The sequence below is a fragment of the Malus sylvestris genome, chromosome 16, assembly GCF_916048215.2.
Source record: "Malus sylvestris chromosome 16, drMalSylv7.2, whole genome shotgun sequence".
Taxonomy (NCBI): domain Eukaryota; kingdom Viridiplantae; phylum Streptophyta; class Magnoliopsida; order Rosales; family Rosaceae; genus Malus; species Malus sylvestris.
In genome coordinates this window covers 5,317,155-5,342,305 of record NC_062275.1, presented here as the reverse complement: position 1 = coordinate 5,342,305, position 25,151 = coordinate 5,317,155, and the positions used below count along the sequence as shown (strand labels likewise).

At 39.4% G+C, this 25,151-nt stretch overlaps 4 protein-coding genes across 4 annotated transcripts in view; 3 read left to right on the top strand and 1 right to left on the bottom strand.

Annotated features, from left to right (window-relative positions):
* The first annotated feature begins 2,418 nt into the window (after positions 1-2,418).
* Positions 2,419-25,151, top strand: part of LOC126606707 (uncharacterized) — a 43,375-nt gene continuing 20,642 nt past the window's right edge. The window contains exon 1 of the mRNA XM_050274096.1: positions 2,419-2,880. The gene's annotated coding sequence lies outside the window, so the exon portion shown is untranslated. The remainder of the gene's footprint in view (positions 2,881-25,151) is intronic.
* On the top strand, positions 6,943-8,555 carry LOC126606706 (glutathione S-transferase U17-like). The gene is made up of 2 exons (XM_050274095.1): positions 6,943-7,568; positions 8,015-8,555. The coding sequence occupies exons 1-2, from the start codon at positions 7,251-7,253 to the stop codon at positions 8,390-8,392; spliced, it is 696 nt and encodes a 231-aa protein (XP_050130052.1). The 5' UTR covers positions 6,943-7,250; the 3' UTR covers positions 8,393-8,555.
* On the top strand, positions 14,437-18,720 carry LOC126606698 (uncharacterized). Its single transcript, XM_050274085.1, has 14 exons — positions 14,437-14,736; positions 14,841-14,993; positions 15,085-15,183; positions 15,915-16,016; positions 16,267-16,410; positions 16,519-16,613; positions 16,703-16,832; positions 16,905-17,009; positions 17,313-17,419; positions 17,504-17,555; positions 17,876-17,965; positions 18,057-18,141; positions 18,216-18,280; positions 18,403-18,720. The coding sequence occupies exons 1-14, from the start codon at positions 14,644-14,646 to the stop codon at positions 18,490-18,492; spliced, it is 1,410 nt and encodes a 469-aa protein (XP_050130042.1). The 5' UTR covers positions 14,437-14,643; the 3' UTR covers positions 18,493-18,720.
* LOC126606691 (LEAF RUST 10 DISEASE-RESISTANCE LOCUS RECEPTOR-LIKE PROTEIN KINASE-like 1.5) lies at positions 18,920-21,541 on the bottom strand. Its single transcript, XM_050274076.1, has one exon. It carries the CDS (start codon positions 21,524-21,526, stop codon positions 19,367-19,369), a length of 2,160 nt encoding a protein of 719 aa, XP_050130033.1. The 5' UTR covers positions 21,527-21,541; the 3' UTR covers positions 18,920-19,366.

Genomic DNA, 25,151 nt, shown 5'->3' with positions numbered 1-25,151 from the left:
ATCTCCATCTAATTCTCCGTTCTCTTGCAAGATAGATCCTAGGTAGCGAAAACGGTCGCTTTTTGTGATCTTCGCTAGATTGCTCCGGTCATTAGCGTGGATAAGTATATAAATGGATAGAGATAGGAAAGCAAACACAAGATGTACGTGGTTCACCCAGATTGGCTACGTCCACGGAATAGAAGAGTTCTCATTAATTGTGAAGGGTTTACACAAGTACATAGGTTCAAGCTCTCCTTTAGTGAGTACAAGTGAAAGATTTAGTACAAATGACATTAGGAAATATTGTGGGAGAATGATCTCGTAATCACGAAACTTCTAAGTATCGGAGTGTGGTGTCGTCTTGACTTGCCTTATCTGTCTCATAGGTAGATGTGGCATCTTCTCTGGAAGTACCATTCCTCCATCCAGGGGTGGTATCTTTAACTGGTGGAGATGCACAAGGTAATGTATCAATTTCACTTGAAGCTTACTTGTAGTTTCAGGCTTGGTCAAGCGCGATACAAACCATGTAGTAGGAGTCCCCCAAGTCGCCGAGCTAGGGGGTCTGCTGAAAGAGGTGACAGACAAGGTAAGCAATCAGAGCTCCGACTGATTGTTCACCTTCTCCCCATCTTGCAGCAGCATGAAGGATAAAGAGAAGAAAAATGAGAAGAGATGATATGAGATACTTTTGCTTTTGAAGAAGTAACTTTCCACAGGCTTATTCTTGAACTGAGCTGGAGGGTTTTCTGGTTTCCTCCAGAGTATAAGGCCGACTGAAGAATTTGAGGGTCAAAACAAGTCCATCAAATCTAGAGTACGTTCCACCCTGCTGATATGAGATACTTTTGCTTTTGACAGAGTAATGGATGTATCGGCACGTGTGCTGTTACGCTTGTCTCCACATGCTTCCTTGTATCCTTCGCACTTGCCCTATCTGTTCCTCAAGCAGATGCGGAATCTTCCCTGGAAATATAAGATGTTGAAGATGAGTACTCGAGAGCAATGCCAGGTAAGTAATCAGGTAAGGGGTTCCAGGCAGTCAGTTCCTGGCTGGAAGCTTGATTCCAAGTGCTGACTGATTGCTCTCTTTCTCCTTGTCTTGCAGGTAAAAACAAGGCCAAAGGAAAAGACAGGGAAAAAGCATGATATGGGATACTCTTGCTTTTAACCCTGATGATATGAGATATTCTTGCTCTAGTATAGCTTGTTTGCAGAGGTATTATCGGGGGGAAGGAAAGCTGAATATTTCGAAAGGCTTCGTTGGGAGTGCCCTCTCAGATATGATGAAGGGTTGAGCATTTTTGCAGGTCTGCCTGTCTGTTGGGGATGGAGGTCGACATATATAGGAGTCTCCCTAAGAAGTAGTAATGCTATTCCTTTACCCTGCTTGGTCATAGCACGGTAGTGGGAGCTGCCAGTTTCACATGTTTTAACTCTGTCAGAGCACTTTGAAAAAGTGGTCTGTGGTATCTGGCTCTCGAGATTCGGAGAACGATGCCTCTTCGATTTTTGAGAAAGCAATCATGCTGGGGGTCTGGCTCTCGAGATTCGGATAGCAGTGTCTCTTCGATTTTTGAGAAAGTAATCATGTTGGGAGTTTGGCTCTCGAGATTCGGAGGGCGGTGCCTCTTCGATTTTGGAGCAAGCAATCTGTTGGGAGTGTTGTCTCGAATGTGAGTAAAGGTTGGGCATGTTTGCTAGTCTACCTTGCCACGAAGCACAAAGGTTGACACACAGGGACTTTCCAATTATCCAGCAATGGTACTGTTCCTTTACCCTCTCTTCGATTTTGAGAAAGTAGTCATGTTGGGAGTCTGGCTCTCGAGATTCGGAGGACGGTGTCTCTTCGATTTTGGAGCAAGCAATCTTGTTGGGAGTGTTTTCTCGAATGTGAGTAAAGGTTGGGCATGTTTGCTAGTCTACCTTGCCACGAAGCACATAGGTTGACAAACAGGGACTTGCCAATTATCCAGCAGTGGTACTGTTCCTTTACCCTTGTGGGTAATAATATGGTAGCTAGACCTTCAAAATTTATGTGTCTAAACTTTGTTAGTGCTGTTTCTTTGCTATTCTTTTACCTTTCTTGGTCAGAGCGATGTAGTGGGAGTTGCAAGCTTCACGTGCTCAACTTTGGCAGAGAACTTTGGCAAAGTTATCTGTGGTACCCATGAGCTATTGTTGCGTGTGGGAAGTGGGTGATTGAACAGTAAGATTCATGTGCTTTCTACTTCACCAGAAGTCTTCGACAGAATGCCCATAATTTCTGCAAAGCTGAGTGTGCGTGTGACAGGTGCTGACAAGGCTAGAAAAGTAGGTGCCTCTTCGATTTCTGAGATCGGCCCTCGTGGTCTCTAAGCAGCCCAGCTTTTGAGAAAGCGAGCGCCTCTTCGATTGATTCGGAGAACGATGCTTATCGATTTTTGAGAAAGCAATCATGCTGGGGGTCTGGCTCTCGAAGATTCGGGGAGCAGTGTCTCTTCGATTTGTGAGAAAGTAATCATGTTGGGAGTCTGGCTCTCGAGATTCGGAGGGCGGTGCCTCTTCGATTTTGGAGCAAGCAATCTTGTTGGGAGTATTTTCTCGAATGTGAGTAAAGGTTGGGCATGTTTGCTAGTCTACCTTGCCACGAAGCACAGAGGTTGACACACAGGGACTTTCCAATTATCCAGCAATGGTACTGTTCCTTTACCCTCTCTTCGATTTTTAAGAAAGTAGTCATGTTGGGAGTCTTGTGCACTGGGTACGACCTTTTAGTCATGTTGGGAGTCTGGCTCTCGAGATTCGGAGGACGGTGCCTCTTCGATTTTGGAGCAAGCAATCTTATTGGGAGTGTTTTCTCGAATGTGAGTAAAGGTTGGGCATGTTTGCTAGTCTACCTTGCCACGAAGCACAGAGGTTGACACACAGGGACTTTCCAATTATCCAGCAGTGGTATTATTCCTTTACCCTTGTGGGTAATAATATGGTAGCTAGACCTTCAAAATTTATGGGTCTAAACTTTGTTAGTGCTGTTTCTTTGCTATTCTTTTACACTTCTTGGTCAGAGCGATGTAGTGGGAGTTGCAAGCTTCACGTGCTCAACTTTGGCAGAGAACTTTGGCAAAGTTATCTGTGGTACCCATGAGCTATTGTTGCGTGTGGGAAGTGGGTGATTGAACAGTAAGATTCATGTGTTTTCTACTTCCCCACAAGTCTTCGACATAATGCCCATAATTTCCGCAAAGCTGAGTGTGCGTGTGACAGGTGCTGACAAGGCTGGAAAAGTAGGTGCCTCTTCGATTTCTGAGATCGGCCCTCGTGGTCTCTGGGGAGCCCAGCTTTTGAGAAAGCAAGCGCCTCTTCGATTTCTGAGATCAGCCTTCGAGGTCTTTGAGCAACCCAACTTTTGAGAAAGCAAACGCCTCTTCGATTTCTGAGATCAACCCTCGTGATCTCTAAGCAGCCCAGCTTTTGAGAAAGCAAACGCCTCTTCGATTTCTGAGCAGGCGCCTCTTCGATTTCTGAAGCTCCGTCGAGTGCAGATTTTTATAGGGGCTGGCATTAAGTTCCAAAGCACACTTGAATCTCCACCAGTAGAAGCTTCATTCTTGCACTTCTAAGATCTTGATTTGTCCGACCTCTTCTCTCTTCAACACCTTTGAAAATGTCTGGCCCCTCCGACCGTCGTTTTGACTTGAACCTTGTTGAAGAGGCAGCCCCGCCTTCTCCAGACAACATATGGCGCCCATCCTTCGTCTCCCCTACTGGTCCTCTTACCGTTGGGGATTCCGTGATGAAGAATGATATGACCGCTGCGGTGGTGGCCAGGAACCTTCTCACTCCCAAAGATAACAGACTACTTTCCAAACGGTCTGATGAGTTAGCTGTTAAGGATTCGCTGGCTCTCAGTGTTCAGTGTGCAGGTTCTGTGTCTAATATGGCCCAACGCCTATTTGCTCGAACCCGCCAAGTTGAATCATTGGCGGCTGAAGTGATGAGTCTCAAACAGGAGATTAGAGGGCTCAAGCATGAGAATAAACAGTTGCACCGGCTCGCACATGACTATGCTACAAACATGAAGAGGAAGCTTGACCAGATGAAGGAAACTGATGGTCAGGTTTTACTTGATCATCAGAGATTTGTGGGTTTGTTCCAAAGGCATTTATTGCCTTCGTCTTCTGGGGCTGTACCGCGTAATGAAGCTCCAAATGATCAACCTCTGATGCCTCCTCCTTCTAGGGTTCTGTCCAGTACTGAGGCTCCAAATGATCCCCCTCCGGTGCCTTCTCTTTCTGGGGCTCTACCGACTGCTGAGACTTCTCCTAAGCAACCTTTGTGAAGGCTCCCTCTTGTGTGTTTATTTTGACTCATGTATATGTACATATTTGTAGCTTATCGGGGATATCAATAAATAAGCTTTCCTTCATTTCAACGTATTGTGTTAAATACACCAAAGCCTTCTTCGCTAAGTTCTTTGAATTTTCTTTTGTTGAAGCTTGTATGTTGAAGCTTTCTGAGTGGAGCATGTAGGTTGGGGTAGTGTTCCCTTAATTTTCCGAGTGAGGAAAACTTCTCGGTTGGAGACTTGGAAAATCCAAGTCACTGAGTGGGATCGGCTATATGAATCTTAGAACGCCATTGTGCTCGATCCTGTGTCATGTCATTCGTTAGATCCAAGTACTCTAAGTCTTTTCTTAGAGTCTCTTCCAAAGTTTTCCTAGGTCTTCCTCTACCCCTTCGGCCCTGAACCTCTGTCCCATAGTCGCATCTTCTAATCGGAGCGTCAGTAGGCCTTCTTTGCACATGTCCAAACCACCGTAACCGATTTTCTCTCATCTTTCCTTCAATTTCGGCTACTCCTACTTTACCCCGGATATCCTCATTCCTAATCTTATCCTTTCTCGTGTGCCCACACATCCAACGAAGCATCCTCATCTCCGCTACACCCATTTTGTGTACGTGTTGATGTTTCACCGCCCAACATTCTGTGCCATACAGCATCGCCGGCCTTATTGCCGTCCTATAAAATTTTCCCTTGAGCTTCAGTGGCATACGGCGGTCACATAACACGCCGGATGCACTCTTCCACTTCATCCATCCAGCTTGTATTCTATGGTTGAGATCTCCATCTAATTCTCCGTTCTTTTGCAAGATAGATCCTAGGTAACGAAAACGGTCGCTCTTTGGTATTTCTTGATCTCCGATCCTCACCCCTAACTCGTTTTGGCCTCCATTTGCACTGAACTTGCACTCCATATATTCTGTCTTTGATCGGCTTAGGCGAAGACCTTTAGATTCCAACACTTCTCTCCAAAGGTTAAGCTTTGCATTTACCCCTTCATGAGTTTCATCTATCAACACTATATCGTCTGCGAACAGCATACACCAAGGAATATCATCTTGAATATGTCCTGTTAACTCATCCATTACCAACGCAAAAAGGTAAGGACTTAAGGATGAGCCTTGATGTAATCCTACAGTTATGGGAAAGCTTTCGGTTTGTCCTTCATGAGTTCTTACGGCAGTCTTTGCTCCTTCATACATATCCTTTATAGCTTGGATATATGCTACTCGTACTCCTTTCTTCTCTAAAATCCTCCAAAGAATGTCTCTTGGGACCCTATCATACGCTTTTTCCAAATCTATAAAGACCATGTGTAAATCCTTTTTCCCATCTCTATATCTTTCCATCAATCTTCGTAAGAGATAGATTGCCTCCATGGTTGAGCGCCCTGGCATGAACCCGAATTGGTTGTCCGAAACCCGTGTCTCTTGCCTCAATCTATGCTCAATGACTCTCTCCCAGAGCTTCATTGTATGACTCATTAGCTTAATACCCCTATAGTTCATGCAATTTTGTACGTCGCCCTTATTCTTGTAGATAGGCACCAAAGTGCTCGTTCGCCACTCATTTGGCATCTTCTTCGTTTTCAAAATCCTATTGAAAAGGTCAGTGAGCCATGTTATACCTGTCTCTCCCAAAAGTTTCCACACTTCGTTTGGTATATCGTCTGGGCCTATTGCTTTTTTATGCTTCATCTTCTTCAAAGCTACAACCACTTCTTTCTTCCGGATTCGACGATAAAAAGAGTAGTTTCTACACTCTTCTGAGTTACTCAACTCCCCTAAAGAAGCACTCATTTCATGTCCTTCATTGAAGAGATTATGAAAATAACCTCTCCATCTGTCTTTAACCGCGTTCTCTGTAGCAAGAACCTTTCCATCCTCATCCTTGATGCACCTCACTTGGTTTAGGTCCCTTGTCTTCTTTTCCCTTGCTCTAGATAGTTTATAGATATCCAACTCTCCTTCTTTGGTATCTAGTCGTTTATACATATCGTCGTAAGCCGCTAACTTAGCTTCTCTGACAGCTTTCTTCGCCTCTTGCTTCGCTTTTCTATACCTTTCACCATTTTCATCGGTCCTCTCCTTGTATAAGGCTTTACAACAATCCTTCTTAGCCTTCACCTTTGTTTGTACCTCCTCATTCCACCACCAAGATTCCTTTTGGTGTGGGGCAAAGCCCTTGGACTCTCCTAATACCTCTTTTGCTACTTTTCGGATACAACTAGCCATGGAATCCCACATTTGGCTAGCTTCCCCCTCTCTATCCCACACACATTGGGTGATTACCTTCTCTTTGAAAATTGCTTGTTTTAGTTTTGTAAAGGTGGGTGGGTTGACCGCCCTGTATGATATCTCCTTTATCAATCTTTATCACATTTATTTTTTTGTGAGAGATGTGTGCAGGGAACAAGTGCCCAGCAGAAATGACTGAATGCAGAATAAGCCACGCAGTTCCAGTTGTTGTCGTCTTACGTGCTCCCATCTCAGCCGCACTACACACCAACTTCCTATCTGAACACAAGACCGAATAGAAGTACGTTGAATACGCTGAAACTCAATATGGCAAAAAATCAGGACGTGTCAAGCGAGAAGTTAAAATACGTGATAATTTAACTTTGATTGCATGCAAATTTTTCTCAATTATCTAGACCTAGTAGCATCTTTCATAAATAATACATTATCATGTGTTTTAAAATTATCTATGCAAGTCTCTTCCCATCCACACATTGGATATTAACTTCTTTTTCCTGCCTTTGAAACCTCTCCCGACTGCCACACATATTGTCATTACTTTTACACCAAAATATCACTTTCTATACCTTTACCTTCTCCTTACTATCTTTCATGCACATTCATAAATAACCGGATCCCAAAGCACAGATTTTGCATCTGCATTTTGAGAGCTTTTCTTGTTTGCGAGTAAATCTGAATCATTAATCATGGCGAAGAGCAACGTGAAGGTTTTGGGAGCGTGGCCGAGCCCATACGTGATGAGGGCTCGGGTCGCGCTCAATATCAAGTCGGTGGAGTATGAGTTTCTGGAGGAGACATTCGGATCCAAAAGCCAGCTTCTGCTCCAGTCCAATCCCGTCCACAAGAAAATCCCAGTTCTGATTCATGGCGACAAGCCCGTTTGTGAATCTCTCATCATTGTTGAGTACATCGATGAGGTTTGGTCCTCTGGCCCATCTATCCTCCCTTCTGACCCGTTCGATCGCGCTACTGCAAGATTCTGGGCTGCCTATATCGATGAGAAGGTAACTGCATGGTTTATCTTCATGTCCTTAATTTTTAATTGTTGTAGGCTGATTTCATTAATTTATTATTATTCTTTTGGATTATCCAGTTAAATGTAAGGGATTTGATGAATGATGCACGTCGCTTTTTTATTCTTTGCTATTTAAAATATGGGGTGGTTGCGGCGACGGCAGAGAAATGACGGCTCCGACCCTCCAAAGAGGGGCGGACAACCGCCAATCTCCCTGGAGCGGAGCCTCATAATTTAATCAGTGTGATTCATTACTTGATGAAATATGTTTAAAGGTTTTGTTGCTAGTCTTTCTCTTTATTAGGTCTCGAATAAGATCTATTTGGAATTGCTTATAGAATGATTAATATCTGCATAATTGCTTCGTACAAAAGAATTTTCCAAACGTGTTCTAAAATATGTTCACTTTTGTATATATTGGTGCCTCTGGTGCAGTGGTTTCCGGCGATGAAAGGCATTGGTGCTGCTCAAGGAGATGATGCAAGGAAGGCAGCAGTCGAGCAAGTTGCCGAGGGGCTAGCTCAGTTGGAGGAAGCCTTTCAAAAAACCAGCAAAGGCAAGGACTTCTTTAGTGGAGACAAAATTGGGTACCTAGACATTGCGTTCGGGTGCTTCTTGGGGTGGCTCAGAGTCACAGAGAAAATGAATGGGGTCAAACTTCTGGACGGCGCAAAGATCCCAGGGCTGGTCACATGGGCCGAGAAGTTCAGTGCAGATCCTGCCGTGAAGGATGTCATGCCGGAGACTGACAAGCTGGCTGAGTTTGCTAAGATTCTTGCGGCCAAAATGAGAGGTGCAGGGGCTCCCAAATGATTAATTAGTGAATCTAATTAACGGATCTTGTTTATTTAAACGAGTGATTAAGTCGGATGTGTTAGACTGCTGTAGTTTGATAAACTCGGGGACTTTGGCCTGTTTTATTTTGTGTCTGGTTTTTATGTTAATTTGACAGTGAAATAAAAAATCGTTTAGGTGAGTCTATTAGTTCAGTAGTTGTTTTTTATACGAACCATTCTTGATTATAATATGGGTAGACGATTTAATTGAAAGAAAATAATTATGTGAATAATTGTCAACTATTGATGCGTTGTGAGATTCACTTGTGCTACTTTCGTCTTGCGCACAGGGGCTCAGAATCAGAACAGTTATAGGGTAGGGTTAAATATTCTTGGAATGAATCTAAAAACTTCACTCAAAAGTCAAGGCTTGCAATTTTTATTTTGGCACAAGCCCGAAAAAGCTCTAAAAACAACCCTAATTTAGTGATTTTGGAAAGAGACTTTTCTACATCTCGATACACCGCTCCGGGTGTTCGAATCGATCACAAATTGAGTGTTAACTAAGTTAAGTAATCGTGACGAGGGCTCGCATTGCCCTTAAGCTCAAATCCGTCGACTACCGAGTTTCTTTCAGGAGGCAAAGATGGCAGCAATCGAGCAAGTGACAGGAGGGCTGGCGCTGCTGGGGGAAGCCTTTGAGAAATCCAGCAAAGGCGACGAACTATTTTGGCGGAGATGAGATCGGATACCCATTTCATTCGGGTGTTTCTTGGGGTGGCTCATTCTAAACGAGAAGCTGCAAGGAACCGAACTGCTTGACCAAACGAAAACGCCGGGGCTGGTAAAATGGGCTGACAAGTTTTGTGCACATGCTGCTGGATGGTATACTTAAGACTGACAAGCTTGTTGAGATTGCTAAGATTATTGCTGCCAAAGCAAGAGCTGCAGCGGCTCTTAGGCGAGGAACTTACATGTATCTGAGACGTCAAAGTGATAGCATGCAGGCGAGACATATGTCGACCATAGTTTCATAAAACTTATAGCCTGGCCTTATTTTTTTGTCTGCATGTAGTGTGTGCTTATTGAGCACTCACAGTAGAGAGCGAATCTCCCGTGTGAAGTATTTTCTTTTTTATGTTCAGAAAACAACACACAATATGCATATGGGAAGACCGAGGGCTCGAATGAGTTATCATCATCTTCTTTCAAATATTGTCAATAACGAGCTAGCCTTTCCTTCAGTCTGAGACCACTAAGAGCACTCAAATTCTAACTCTATATTCTTGTATTTTAGTATTAAAAAGGTAATGAATTTATGTATTTTGGTTTTGTTCTTCGATACAAAGACTCAAATATTTGAGTTTTGAGTCTATGAGAAGAGGTTTAACAATTCAGCTGTGTGCATTGGAGATGATTGACTCAAAACTCGTATTTTAGTTTTAACAATTGCATTGGAGATTACTAGACTCAAAACTCAAATCTATTTTCTTTTCACTGAATAATATTTTTCCTAATTAAAAAAAAATTAACATGGGCTCCACCTTGAACTCAAATTTCATACTTGAGTCTCAGCTTCTTCAGAAACTTACATGAGTTTTAAGTCCCAATGCATTGGAAAACCTTAAACTCATATTTAAACTCAAATATAAAATTTGAGTCTAAATTTTCTAATGCATTCAAGATGCTGTAAAAGGACCAAATATTGAGGTACTTGTGCCCTTTCCAAAGTAAAATAACTTAAAACTTTTGTGTTCCAAGTGTCATATTCTCAAAGAGTAGTATTATTCACACACCTCTTTTTACTTTCACACACATTTATTAATTTATTATTGCCGATCTTATAAATTAAAAAATATCAAATGATAAAAATTAACAAAAAAATATATATAAAAAATAAAAATACGTGTGTAAATAGCACCAACAATTCTCAAAACTTTGCTCATCATAAAGTTAATATCCACATGCACAGGTGTCAGGCGCCGTTTTGTGCTTTTGTTATTTTCCCCCATATTGGTTCAGTTTTTGACACGACACGATGACACGACACGAAAACGACACGAAAATAACGGGTTTCGGGTCAACACGATAACTTATCGGGTCACTATCGGGTGACCCGTTAATAACGGGTTCTTAACAGGTATACACGCGGGTAACACGTGGGTAACCCGTTTTGACCCGTTAAGAAAAAAATTATTTTAATAATTTTAAAGTTTAATTACTAAAAGATTTATTATAAAATACAATAGTCATATTAATATATACAATATATTCTATATTAAATATATAGTTTTGTATTATTGTTCTATATAAATTTAAAAAAAATTAAAAAAAAGTTTTAGTCATTATTTATTTTTATTATGAGAGTTTCTTATTATCATTACTAGGATAAATTTTACATAACATATTATTGTCCAAAATTAAAATATACTGGTATAGTATTTGTATATGCAAGAACTAAGAAGACATACATACAAATATGAAAAATGTGAAAGAATATATAAACACTCGTGATTTATCATTATTCCTCCACGAATAGATAATTGTTACACTTATATTATCGTTTAGATTTTTAAAATCCTTCAAACCCTCATGAATAATGTTTTTTATTTGTGGGCAAAATTAATAAAATTAATAATAATTATTGTAGAAGTGTAAAAAATGTAAAAATATATATATACAATCACTCATATATAAAAAAATGTAAATGCTTTAAATTAAAGATCAAATTTATTCATTACATTCTTATAGGGTCGAGGAGTGTATCTGTAAAAAATCATCAAAATCAGAGATAAAATAACCGTTAAATTGTGATTTTTCGTTTATAACTGCCGAAAACTTTTGTTCCATTACGTAATCTCTGAATGTTTGTTTTTTACGATTTTTTACATATGCGATCTCGGAATGTGTACAAATAAGTTTGATGGTTGGATCGTTGAAAAAAGTTTCATAGAATGCATATTGCGTCAAAACGGTAGATTAAGCAAACACTTAGAGTTAATATTATATTTCTATTAAGTATACACTAGTGTAAATACTTTAAATTAAAGATCAAATTTATTCATTACATTCTTATAGGGTCAAGGAGTGTATCTGTAAAAAAATCATCAAAATCGAAGCTAAAATAACCGTTAAATTGTGATTTTTCGTTTATAACCGTCGAAAACTTTTGTTCCGTTACGTAATCTCTGAATGTTTGTTTTTTATGATTTTGTACGTATGCGATCTCGAAATGTGTACAAATAATTTTGACGGTTGGATCGTTGAAAAAAGTTTTGTAGAATGCATATTGCGTCAAAACAGTAGATTAAACAAACACTTAGAGTTAATATTATACTTCTATTAAGTATAAAATAAGTTTTTGTGGTATCCACTAGTGTAAATACTTTAAATTAAAGATCAAATTTATTCATTACATTCTTATAGGGTCGAGGAGTGTATCTGTACAAAATCATCAAAATCGGAGCTAAAATAACCGTTAAATTGTGATTTTTCGTTTATAACCGTCGAAAACTTTTGTTCCGTTACGTAATCTCTGAATGTTTGTTTTTTATGATTTTTTACGTATACGATCTCGGAATGTGTACAAATAAGTTTGACGGTTGGATCGTTGAAAAAAGTTTTGTAGAATGCATATTGCGTCAAAACAGTACATTAAACAAACACTTAGAGTTAATATTATACTTCTATTAAGTATAAAATAAGTTTTTGTGGTATCCACTAGTGTAAATACTTTAAATTAAAGATCAAATTTATTCATTACATTCTTATAAGGTCGAGGAGTGTATCTATAAAAAATCATCAAAATCAGAGATAAAATAACCGTTAAATTGTGATTTTTCGTTTATAACCGTCAAAAACTTTTGTTCCATTACGTAATCTCTGAAAGTTTGTTTTTTATGATTTTTTACGTATGCGATCTTGTAACGTGTACAAATAAGTTTGACGGTTGGATCGTTGAAAAAAGCTTCGTAGAATGCATATTGCATCAAAACGGTAGATTAAACAAACACTTAGAGTTAATATTATACTTCTATTAAGTATAAAATAAGTTTTTGTGGTATCCACTAGTGTAAATACTTTAAATTAAAGATAAAATTTATTCATTACATTCTTATAAGGTCGAGGAGTGTTTTTGTAAAAAATCATCAAAATCGGAGCTAAAATAACCGTTAAATTGTGATTTTTCGTTTATAACCATCGAAAACTTTTGTTCCGTTACGTAATCTATGAATGTTTGTTTTTTACGATTTTTTACGTATGCGATCTCGAAATGTGTACAAATAAGTTTGACGGTTGGATCGTTGAAAAAAGTTTCGTAGAATGCATATTGCGTCAAAACGGTAGATTAAACAAACACTTAGAGTTAATATTATACTTCTATTAAGTATAAAATAAGTTTTTGTGGTATCCACTAGTGTAAATACTTTAAATTGAAGATCGAATTTATTCATTACATTCTTATAGGGTCGAGGAGTGTATTTGTAAAAAATCATCGAGATCGGAGCTAAAATAACCGTTAAATTGTGATTTTTCGTTTATAACCGTCGAAAACTTTTGTTCCGTTACGTAATCTCTGAATGTTTGTTTTTTAAAGATTTTTTACGTATGCAATCTTGGAATGTGTACAAATAAGTTTGACGGTTGGATCGTTGAAAAAAGTTTTTGGACCGCCAGCAATAGATAATTTTGTAGTAGTGAAACCTTAAATTTATTTAACCGTCAATTGCTATTTACACTTTATTCTTCTGACTGAATTTCATTTTTAAAATTTTATTTTTTGAAAACATGATCATCTAGTGGATGTAAGAAGATAATATCACGTTTCGATATTTACGATTAACTGAAATATGAGTCAATGTCATATAATTTGTAGAAACTTTATAAACATCAAGCAATATTTTCACTAAACGTAGAACTCTAAATATAATATCAACGATCCAAACCGTTCATCTACCTGCACCATCTAATAGATCATGTTTTCAAAAAAGAAAATCTAAAAAAACGAAATTTGATGAGAACAATGAAGCATAAATGTAAACAACAATCAACGGTTAAATTTTGATCTATGATTTATATGATTATAGTGGCGAATTTCGAAGTTAAGCTCTTCATGAAAGTTATAAAGCTTGTCATTACGAGTGTTTATATATATTTTTTCTATATTTTTTTACACTTCTTTTAATTAAAAAACTATTAAAGACTTTAGGTAAGCGAAAATATACTTATAACAAAATTGCGTTTTTATGTTTTGGATGTGATAATATGGAATGTATATACTTATTTAGTATTATGTTTTTCATTTGATTATTTATTGGTTTAAAATATATTTTCCTTAACGGGTAACGGGTCGGGTCATATTACCTGTTAATATTATCGGGTCGATTTCGGGTCGGGTCATTTTACCCGTTTATTTTAACAGGTGTTACATGACACGACCTGTTAAGATATCGGGTATGACACGAAAACGACACGAACACGGAAAACACGACACGAATGCCAAGTCTAGTTATCATTGGGGTGGGATTGAAATTGAACCCGAATAATGAATAGAATCAGATCCAAATTCCAAATGTTACTGCCCCAACCGCATAAGGAATAAGCCCAATACCAAGTTGGGTCTGATTCTGATATGCCTTTCTCCAAAATATGACAAGCCTTTTAATATGTTTACTTAATAAGAAAACTATAAATTGAAATGGCACCTGGTTGCTTATGGTATAAGATGTGTTATTTTCTTTTTACGTGGACGAAAAATAATGCGTAAACGACAACGGAAAATATGATTTATTATAAATCGAAAAAAATTAAACAAAAGTGGTTAAACAAGATTATTATTTCTTCATTTCGACGGTTAATGCATAAAAAATTTAGTGTGCGTTTCTATTTGAATGTATCTGTATTACGTGATGTATCAATCTTATTGCATCAAAATTTGGTAAGTTTTGGTACATAACATATCTACTTTGTTGTTTACAAAAATAATATGTGATTTATTAAGATAAATATGTGGATTATTAAGACATTGAAAAAAGATCACACGAAAAGACTTCTTTAAGAAAATCAAGGACAAAAGGCTGAGTAGGCCGATGCCAATATTAGACTACGCACCAAACCAACCGCGACAGCTGAGAACGACCTTCGTATTTCCTCTACTATTTTCACACTGATTTTCCGATTTACAGGCGAAAGAAAACAAAACCCAGCACCGGTTTCTGCAAAAAAGCTCTCTTCTTTTGATCGGCAGCGAGTAGAGTGGTAGCCTCAGCTAGCTAGAGAGAGTTAGAAATGAAGGGAGAGTTAAAGGTGGATAAGTTTGGATACGAGGTGAGGACCTCTTCAGACGCCTGCATCTCCGCCATCAACGCCTTCTACGACCAGGTGGGTACCATCAATTTTTTACTCTTTCTCGATATCTATGGCTTTGGTGTGGGAAAATCTGAGATGGGTTTTTGAGATTTTTCATTTTTGATGAGTGAATGAAGGTTTTGAATTATGGCCGGCGGCGGTCAGTGATATTGGAGGCGGCAGCGCACGACGGCCAGTGCGTGCTTGCTAACATACTGGCTGCCCATTTCCTCTCCTCCTCCGATCCTTCTCGTGCTCCTCCTCATCTCCAAGCCGCCAAGTCCCGGCTGGTGAGTTTCTTTGGGCAAATTTAACCCTTTTTTTGTTGATTAATTTTGGATATTTACTTATGTGGCGTTATGGGAAATTTGTTGTGCAAAGGAACAAGCTACCCCGTACGAGAAAGCAGTGTTTGCTGCTGTCAGTTGTTTGATTTCTGAGGATAGAGACGATGATGTTGCTTTTGAGTTGCATTCAAAGGTGGGCCAGCGCCAGTTCCTCTCTATTGGGTTTTTATTTCCTTGATGAGCATATCTTACTTGGTTTCTTAAGCTTTTCATTTGGCAGGAGGATTCTCTCCGGATCCTCAAATTGTGTCTATTCATCATATGTTCCTCATATACTATTCATATTTAATTTAAAATAAAAGTATTTAAAATGATTTCTGAGCTTATGATATATGATAAACGAACACGATTTAAGGATCCGGAAAGGATCCTCATTCTTTAATTTGTGGTTTCTTGGCAATTGTAACAAGGTCGTTAGTAACTATTTGGTCAGTCATGCTGGTATAGCAGATTATCCAGCGCAGAAACTGAGTTGGAAATCTGCCTCAAACTATAAACTTTTTTCCCTTCAAATTCCAATTTTATGGATACAGAGTTCACTGCTTAATCTTTTACATGATTGCTCAATCACCTGCCTATGGAAATCTGCTCTTATGGTTTAGTGGCATCTTCTCTAGTTTGCATAACCGATATATCATCCCGAACCCAAGACACAAATGGGTGTTAACGAAGCATGATGTTTTCAACTATGTTTTCAATTGCTTGTTTCTCATTGTTTTTTACAATGGCAGATACGGTAGGAAACATACTGTGTGGTTCAAGTATTTTGTATAAGAATGACAGCCCTTCAACATAAGTTTAGTCTTTATTGTTTGTACTGGCTCTGTCGGTTACATGTTTTTTCTTTTTTTCTTTTTTTTGCAGCTCTTGAAATGTTTCCCTAAAGATTTGGCTTCTCTGAAAAGGGCCCAAGGGCTCTGCTTCTACACGGCTCGACCTGATCTATCGCTGGATCTTGTTCAACAGGTTCATTTCTGTATGTAATGTTTATATTTTCGTTGAATAATGTTGAGCACAGTGGAAGATATGTAATTTATTAGCTGCTATTTTTCTGGCATCTTGCATGAGTACTGAGCAATTTCAACCAAATAATAAAAGTTTATGGCGTAAGATATAGGTATTAGGAGAGCACATTTTTCTGCGGTTTTGAGCGTTTTAAATAGTAGTCGAATCTTTTTACATTTTCTCAATTGCCTCAGTAACAATTTTCTAACAGGTTCTTCCCAATAATGAACAAGAAGATTACGTGTATGGCATGCTTGCTTTTCCTTTATTAGAGCTTGGACGAATGGAAGAGGCTGAGAAAGCTGCAAAAAAGGGATACAAGATCAACAAGCATGACAACTGGGCGCAACATAACGTGAGCTTTAATCATTTACTCTGCTTCATATCACTATCTGTTAGTTGTGTAAGAAGTTTCTAATGCTTAAGTTCTTGATTGTAATTCACGTGTTCTTAACTTATGCAGATGTGCCATGTTCTTCAGTACAATTGCCACTTTAAAGAAGCAGTAGAGTTCATGGAAGAATGTTCACCTTCATGGGATTTGTGTTCGTCATTCATGTATGCATATTGAATTAGTTTATAGTTTGATTTTTTTTTTCTTTCACTTTACCTGGTAATTAGATGCTAATAAGTGTGACAATCATCAGGCTTACACACAATTGGTGGCATGTAGCTCTTTGTTATTTAGAAGGCCATGCTCCAATCCAAAGAATCCGAGATTTATACGACCATCGAATCTGGAAGGAGTTGGAGAAACCTGATGCTGCACGTCCAGAGGTTTGTTGAAAGTATTTTTTTAGATCACCCAGCTCTTTTGCATCTTCTGTTCCTAACGTCTTGTGCAATTAGGTCTACTTGAATGCCCTTGGGTTGTTGTTACGGGTGCATGTTCGAGGTGAAATGGATGCCTTTGAGGACCATTTGAAGACTTTAGCTAATTGTGTGACAGATCAAGTAAGTTAAACCTTGGGTTCATTTTCATTTTTCTCAAGAGGTGCGCTCGTTTATGCAGCAAAGAATAGTGATTTGAAAAGTGCAGAATGCACCCATATAATAAGGGATAGCTTGTATAAATGTGTAGAAGGAGAATATTTATTAATTTTTCGATCGCTAGAACTATAATTTAGGAAAGAATTATATGAATTAGTGGCTCTTATTGCAATGTTATTTTGCTAGGTGATGGGCATTCCATGCTTTGTGTGCTTTAATTGTTGTCAGACACCGTTCTGTTATCTGAATTTGTTCCATTTTGTTCAGGCCAACTGGTATTTAGAGTGGCATCTTGACGTGTTAATTTTATGGGCGTTGACTCATACTGGTGAAATTTCAAAGGCAGAAGAATTGCTTAAGGGCTTAAAATCCAGGTGAAATAACCTTCCACTCACTCAAAAGCACTCTATCAACCGCTATCTTTCAACATATTGATTCCTACTTTGGTCCTCATGTAGAATTGCTAAGATGAACAAGAAGAAGCAACAGTTCATGCAGAAAGCAATGCTGGTTTGTTTTGATTGCCACCTCCCCACTATTTTATCTATTGGAATATTATGTTATCCTTTTGTTCATTTCTTTCTGCATCGTCTTTTCAAAAGTTCTCTTTATATTTGTATTCTGTATTGGTCTCACATTACACCACCTACTGAATCTTCTTCGTAAACGGAGCGTGGCATTGAACATTTTATGGGCAGTAAGAAGTTGTGTTGTTACTTTTATCCAGGGCTCTTTCACCCGTACTATCGGCAAGAGAATGAATTTAGAAGATTATCGTTGTTATATTTGGTTTATCATTATAAATAACAGGACAACATCTTCGTTATCAGCTTGCAGAAGCCACGTACGAGTATGGGATGGGTAATGAAAAACAAGCATTAGAATTGCTTGGTCCCGACTTTGATGCGGATAACTGCAAGGTATTAACATTGAGAACTGATTTCCTTGTTTTATTCTTTTCTATTTCCACATAGAGAAGCACTAAAGAATTCTTATGTACTATCATTCAAGATGATCGGGGCATCGGGTGAACAGCTTGATATATTCAATGAAGTTTGGTACTGTATGTTGCTTAACAATGGACAAGCTGCAAAAGGTATGATACACACACTAATGTTTCGCCATCAAACCCCACCGGTGATTTTCTTCTGACTTGTGTGCGGATTTCAGCGATTGAAGTGCTTAAGAAGCGGATCAAAACAAGAGAGGGTATCCCCTTCCTTAGGCGCCTGCTGGTATATACATCTGCCATACTAAATGACGTACTTTAGCTTCGTAATCCTCGATTAGAATGTGAGCAGTAGGAACGATTTCAATCCGAACAGTTTCATGTAACGGCTTCATGTCTTGCTTGCAGGAGAGAGGCTATAAACTGGCAGGCAGGGAAGAGGAGGCAGCAACTGCAAGTGAGGAAGCCAAGCGTTTGGAGAATGCATATTTCCCGTAACCAGTAAGATATCACAGCCAAGCCGAACACTTGCACATCTCCATGACCTTGGAGTGAGAAAACCAGGTGTTGTATGTGTCCCCTGTATTATGTGTACTATCTTTCAACATTACATTGTACTTCCAATGTTCCATCTACATGGCATTCTCGTGCAGCATGAACAAATATTTACATTTTGTTTCAACTAAAAGAACAACCTAGTTTCCTGCTTTGGAAACAGTTAGTTGATGCTTCTTTCTTTTGCAATTATGTGTTTACAACGGGAAAACGGAGAAACAGGGTAGGACAGTCTAACCAGCATGATGGTTAGACACTTTCATACAACTTATACGCTCGCCATTCCACACATCTCTCTTGTTCCCTTAACTTGATAACGGGAATATAAATTCGTGATAGCTAAAATTCTCCACTTTCGTAGACAAATTAATTGGGAAACCAAAATTGAAAATTCCATGCTAGAAATCACATTTATTACAATGCTTCGATACATGACACATAAACAATGAAAGATAGATGTGCGGTTTAGGATTCAGAGAGAGAGAGAGTAAAAGCCAGAAGCAGGCGAAAAGCAGAGGGGAGTTCCAAAGTTTAACCAAACACAAATCTCTCCCTGCATTCACAAGTCGCAACCATCTCTGACTTGCCCCTCACTCTTTCACTTAGGTGACTTCAGTTGTCGGTCAAAACCCGCACATGCACACCAGACCCCACGCCACGCCCACGGGCCCCACACACGTCCAATTAAATCATCCCTTTGCCACGTCCTCACCCATCACGTTCGAACTCGAAGCCCGGGACACCCCACGTGTGCGGCTCCTGATCCGCTTCAGCTCCTCCACCACTTCCTTGGCGTCCGGCCTGTCGTCCAATCAAATCATCCCTTTGCCACGTCCTCACCCATCACGTTCGGACTCGAAGCTCGGGACACCCCACGTGTGCGGCTCCTGATCCGCTTCAGCTCCTCCACCACTTCCTTGGCGTCCGGCCTGTCGTCCTTATCCGCTGCAACGCACCTGAACGCCAGCTCAGCCGCCGCATACACGCCGTCGGACACGTCCCCGTCGACAACCAGAACCGGGTCCACCACCTGGTGTAGCAGGCCCGTCTGGATTTTCTGCACCACCAAATCCGCCAGCGCCAGCTCCCTCTTGTCCCTCCGCTGGTCCACCGCCTTCAGCCCCGAAATCAGCTCCAGTAAAACGACACCGAAACTGTACACGTCACTCTTGTCGGTCAACCGGAACGACCGGTGGTAATCCGGGTCCAAGTACCCAGGCGTACCCTGCGGGCCGGTCCAAACGTACCCGGAACTGGACGACGTCCTTTCGGGGAAAACCAAGAGCCTGGAAAGCCCAAAGTCCCCGACTTTAATCCGCATATCTTTCTCGACGAAGATATTCGACGACGTTATGTCTCTATGGACCACCGGTGGCACCACCGAGAAGTGCAGGTACTCCATAACCATTGCGGTTTGCAGAGCAATGTCGACTCTCACCTGCCACGTCATCGACCCTTTCCGGTAGAGGCTCTTGGGGCCGTGGAGGTGGTCCGCGAGGGTGCCGTTGGGGACGTAGTCATAGACGAGAAGGAGGCCTCTCGGGTCGCTGCAGTAGCCGTGGAGTTTGACTAAATTTGGGTGGTCAATGGAGGAGAGGATTAGGATTTCGTTGCAGAAGCATTTGTTGGAGAAGGCTTTACCGGATGCGGCGGCGCCGCGGAGGGGTTTGTGGAGGTGTTTTACGGCGACGACTCTGCCGTCGTAGAGCTGACCCAGATATACAGACCCGAACCCACCGTCCCCGATTTTGCGTTTCGGGTCGAATTGGTTTGTTGAGGATTCAAGCTCTTCGTATGTGAAAACTGGCGGGAGGAGGTTGGCGGAGCGGTGGCGGTGGAGGAACAGAGCTGTTGGGTCTTCTTCTGTTGCGGCGGAGCTTAATCTTTTGGACCTGAAGACGGCTATGACAACAGAGACGACGAGTAGGAAGCAAGCCAATGTGAACACGGAGGACAAGATGGTGATTCGATTCGGGTTGTCTTTGCTAATCCACGGCGGCGTGAGGTGAGTTTCGTCGTAAAAACAGAGGAATTGCTTAATTGGGTCGGAGGAGTTAAAGCCGCAGAAGCCATTGTTGGACTTGCATGCTCTGCAGCTGGAAAAGTAAGAGTCTTGTGCTTCGTCCCACTCCAGCTCGATCCCAATTTTGAGGAAATCGTCGAGAAAGCTCAAGACGTCGTCGTGGCAGCCCTGCTGGGTGACAGGGCGGTGCGGAGATCCGCAGTCGTTGAGAAGCTTGAGTGGGTGTTTGATGAGCTTGCAGTCCCAAGGGCAATGGCTGCAGTTGGGAAGATTTGGCGAGAAGCAAGGCTTGAGAACTGAGAGGCGGGAGCAGGAGGCGTCGGATATTCGAAATGGGGTGGCGGAGATGTTGATGGAGCGGCTAGGAATGGAAGGATAGTTAGAGGACGAGCAGTTTGTGACTGTTGAGTTGGTGGTGTGGGGAGAGAGGAGAAGCGAGGAGGCGATGGGATCGTAGCTGATGAGAGAGAAAGAGAGGTTATTGATGGAGATGGTGGAGTGGGGGGCAGAGCATTTGATTTGGAAAGAAGGGTGGCCGCATCCTGGTGAAGAAGAGAAGGGGAACGGCGGCGGTGAAGTGAATGGTGGACATGAAAATTTGGAGAAGGACGATGGTTTTGGGAAACATGAGTGGGCGGCGGTGGCAGCTGAGTAGAGTGTTAGGAGGATCAGGACTGAGAGCGCGACGGAGTATGGTGGTAGTGGTGGTGGAGGCATGGATGTGGAAGGGAATGGGAGTGGGAAGGGAAAGAGTGAAGTTTCAGCAGTCATGAGAGAAAAAAAATTGAGATTTTGAATCCGAGGGTCACGTGAAGTGAGGTGGAGATCGAGAGAGAGGACAAAAAAACTCGAAAGCGGTGGTGGACCTGGCGGGTGAATAGTGGTGATCGAGGTGGGTTGAATAATGGTGAAAGAGTTTTTCATTGTGAGTTTGAGTTTTACGTTACGTAGCATTTAACGTTATAAGTATTGGACGATATGTATTCACGAGATTACAGTAAAAATAATAATTCAAATTATCCTAGTTTAGACAATGTTAATCACGAGCTAATGGTCTAATGGTAAATGGTAGCTTGCGAAGTTTCATTCAAACTAAAAACTAAAGGTCTCTGGTTCGAAACCATAGTTTGCCACCTGATTCTGAAAAAAAATGGTTATTAGCTTCAGCTTTTTTTCACAATTTTAGGTGAAAAAAAAAGCTAAAAACACAAAACTGCAAAACCCAGCTTTGAAAAATCAGTTTTTTTTCACATTTGTTTTACATAAAAGTTTATCAAATACTATAATACTATTTTTTTTTAAAAGCACTTTTACAAAAAAGTTTATACTCTGTGCTGCTTTATTTCACAGCTGTTTATTCTCACAGCACAGCAAAATTCATTTTTTTTTTTAAATACAACAATACCAAATCAACCCTTAGTTAACGGTTGAGACTGACACACTTAACTAGAATCGAAGAAAGATATCTCACACAAATTGGAAACATGAAAGTGGTCGAACTAAATGATAGCCTTTATAGCCTTTAGAATAAAAAGGTTATCATGTGGAGGGTGGCTACATACAAGTATAGCCAAATCAAGATGAGACGGGACGGACGGTCAGAGGCCGCAGCGGGACTACCATAGGAAAGCCCACCCCTACTACCTAAAACAAAGAAAGAAATCCATTCCCATATAGCAATAGCCTTTATGTGAATTATTGTGTAACAAAAAAGCCGCCCCGCCGCGGCAAGCAGGTTGACAAACGCAGGGACGCAGGCTCGCTTACACAGAGGTAGAGTATAGTCAGCTAACCGTTAGCAATCAACGCTAAAACTTCTGTGCTTAATAAATCGTGGAAGCTTAATATCCCACCTAAACTTCGTATTTTTGCACCACCGAGAGTATATTTTGTTAGAAAATGAGGAGAGAGAGAGAGAACGTGAGGAGAGTGAGAGGTTTTGTTTTTGGTTTTTTTTTTTAATATTTGATGTATTTTAACATCACCTGTAGGTGAGGTTTCAATAAAAAATAGTAAAATTTTGATCTATGAAATTACATTATTGTCCATCATTTTTTTTTTTGTGATAAAAGATTAATTTATCTTTTCACTCTCTTTTGGCTGACAAAGAGGATTTTATTAATTAGTAGAGATATACGATGAGTTTATGGCAACGTATTTTTTATTCGTGGTGGCAATCAAGGTTTAGGGTATAACTACATGGTAAAATATCATAGACATAATTGTTTTGCATTCATGCAGTAAAACGTCTTCTACAAGCAAATTTTAATTATTGTGATCAAAGATCCAACAACTAAAAATTTCAAATATGCTATAACAATCTTTATATTTCTCGAAGTTGAAATTACAACCAAGTAGTCTACCTTTATCTCCATTAAACCTCTTCCCTTCCTTTTCCTTTTCCTTTTCCTGTTCTTCTATTCTCTTGCCTTTCATTTTCCATGGTGAATAATGCTTTTACTTTTATCTTTATAGAATGTCACATCACATTCATACATACTTTAACTTTTTTAAGCTCTGAAATTACTTTGGTATTATTAACAGAAGCTTCGGATCTCTCGATTCAAAATGATTGCCATTTTATTACTGCTTGATTAATTCAATCATGACACAATTTTGCTTTATATATGCAAGGATTCTTATCAATAATGAAGTTTGTAGCTGTTTTGTACTGTCGATGTTAAAAAAAAAAGAAAAAAAAAAGAGGTTTGTAACTGCAGGAATAGGATCCTCTTTGGATTCTCTTTATGCGAATTCGGATGATCAATTAATCGTGTTCATTTATCGTAACTCGTGCGATTAGAAATCATTTTAAAATTGAATATAAATAGTACCTAACAAAAACTGATCACACGACGTATAATGAACGGATACTATTCATTGATCCCCGAATCCCACAAAAGGGATCCGAAGAGGATCCTTGTCTGTAACTGTGGATAATTAATTGTTCTTAACAATAAAAAAAAGGGTGTGCTATCCACACACTCCTTTTTACTTCTCACACACCTCTTATTAATTATGTCATTTGATCTTATTTAATTCATCTTATCTAACGTCCAAAAATTAAAAAGATGTGTGGATATCACACCCCTTAAAAAACTAGGTCCCTCTGGTGTGGGTGTTTAGGGCTGCGGCCGATGGAGGGAGAGACGTGGTGTTTATATATATTTTTTTCAAGTTTTTCTTTTATTTGTTTTTATGAATTAGAAAATGTTTATTTGATTAACGGTATAATCTAGCATTTATATTAATTTTGCTGTTTTACCTATTTTTTATATTTAACTTTCATGTGGCGTATTTTTGTTGGTTTACATTGTTGTCATTTGACATGTTAACGAAAAATTAGGAAAGTGATCATATCCGGATCCCTTCCACCCAATCTTCCTCATCAAACAATCAGGGCCCTTGAAATTTAATTCAACGGCTAAAAACACGGGTCCACTTGAAAAGTTATAATAACTTTAGCCGTTTGATCAAATTTCAAGGATTCATGTTGTTTGATAAGCAGGATTAGATGGAAGGTATCCGGAGAGGATCCCTTTCCAATCCCTTTCCAATTAGATAATGTCAGAGGTTTAGTACAATTTTGCATATTATATTTCCGGTTTGTCTGCACCATTGGAGATACTCTACGTTAAAAGGACGGGAGTTCCAGTCATTTTACTTCAAGCCTGAGGTAGGCCCACGTCTGGATCAACGTGAAAGCCCATCTCGTTATTAATGGCCCAGTATAACTTTCGTTCCTTGAGACAACAATATGTATGACCCATACAAAACGTTGATAGGATTGCAATGCACGAACTAAAACTGCATGGCCCATGTCACTTTCATTTCTCGGTTTATTTTTCGTATTTGTTATATTTTTCTTTTGTTTAATTGTTTAGACTAGCGGCACGTAGTGGACTAATCTGGTTGTTGAGAGCCTTTTATGCGTCACGATTTCAAATTCTCTCTAACTCATATTAGTATAAATTAATTTAGAGTATTGTTTGTAATAAAAAATAATTTTAATTATTAAGTTGTTTGAGTTGCAATCAGTTAGAACTTGTATAGTCACATTTGATATATACATTGTATTGCAGAAGTCGACTTCAATTTTTGCATTAAAATGCTCATAGTAGTGTATCTTACTATTGTATTTAGGATTCGTTTGGAACTACTTTTAAAATTGCTAAAAGTGTTTTTTGTGAAAATATTTTTAAAACCAATCTTTAGTAAAATACAACTAATATTGGAAAATCACTTGAAGTGATTCCTACAATAAGCACATAACAGATGCTTCTTGCCGCAAACACTTTAAATTTTTTTAGAATCCAAAAACATTTTCCCTAAAACTCTTTTAGTCGTTTTAAAAACATTTCCAAAGTGATTCTTACACTCTCTAGTTTAAAATGGACAATTGAAGGGAATATTGATATGGTACAATGAATTTTTTTGAGAAACTAAGAAATGCATGAATCTTTTTAATATGTGGTAAACAAAGATACATGAATTAGTTCTTATTATTTTTGGTACGAGATAAATTATCGTTAGAAACAAAGAATGTAGTATGTGAATATCATAAATGTTATGTTTTTTT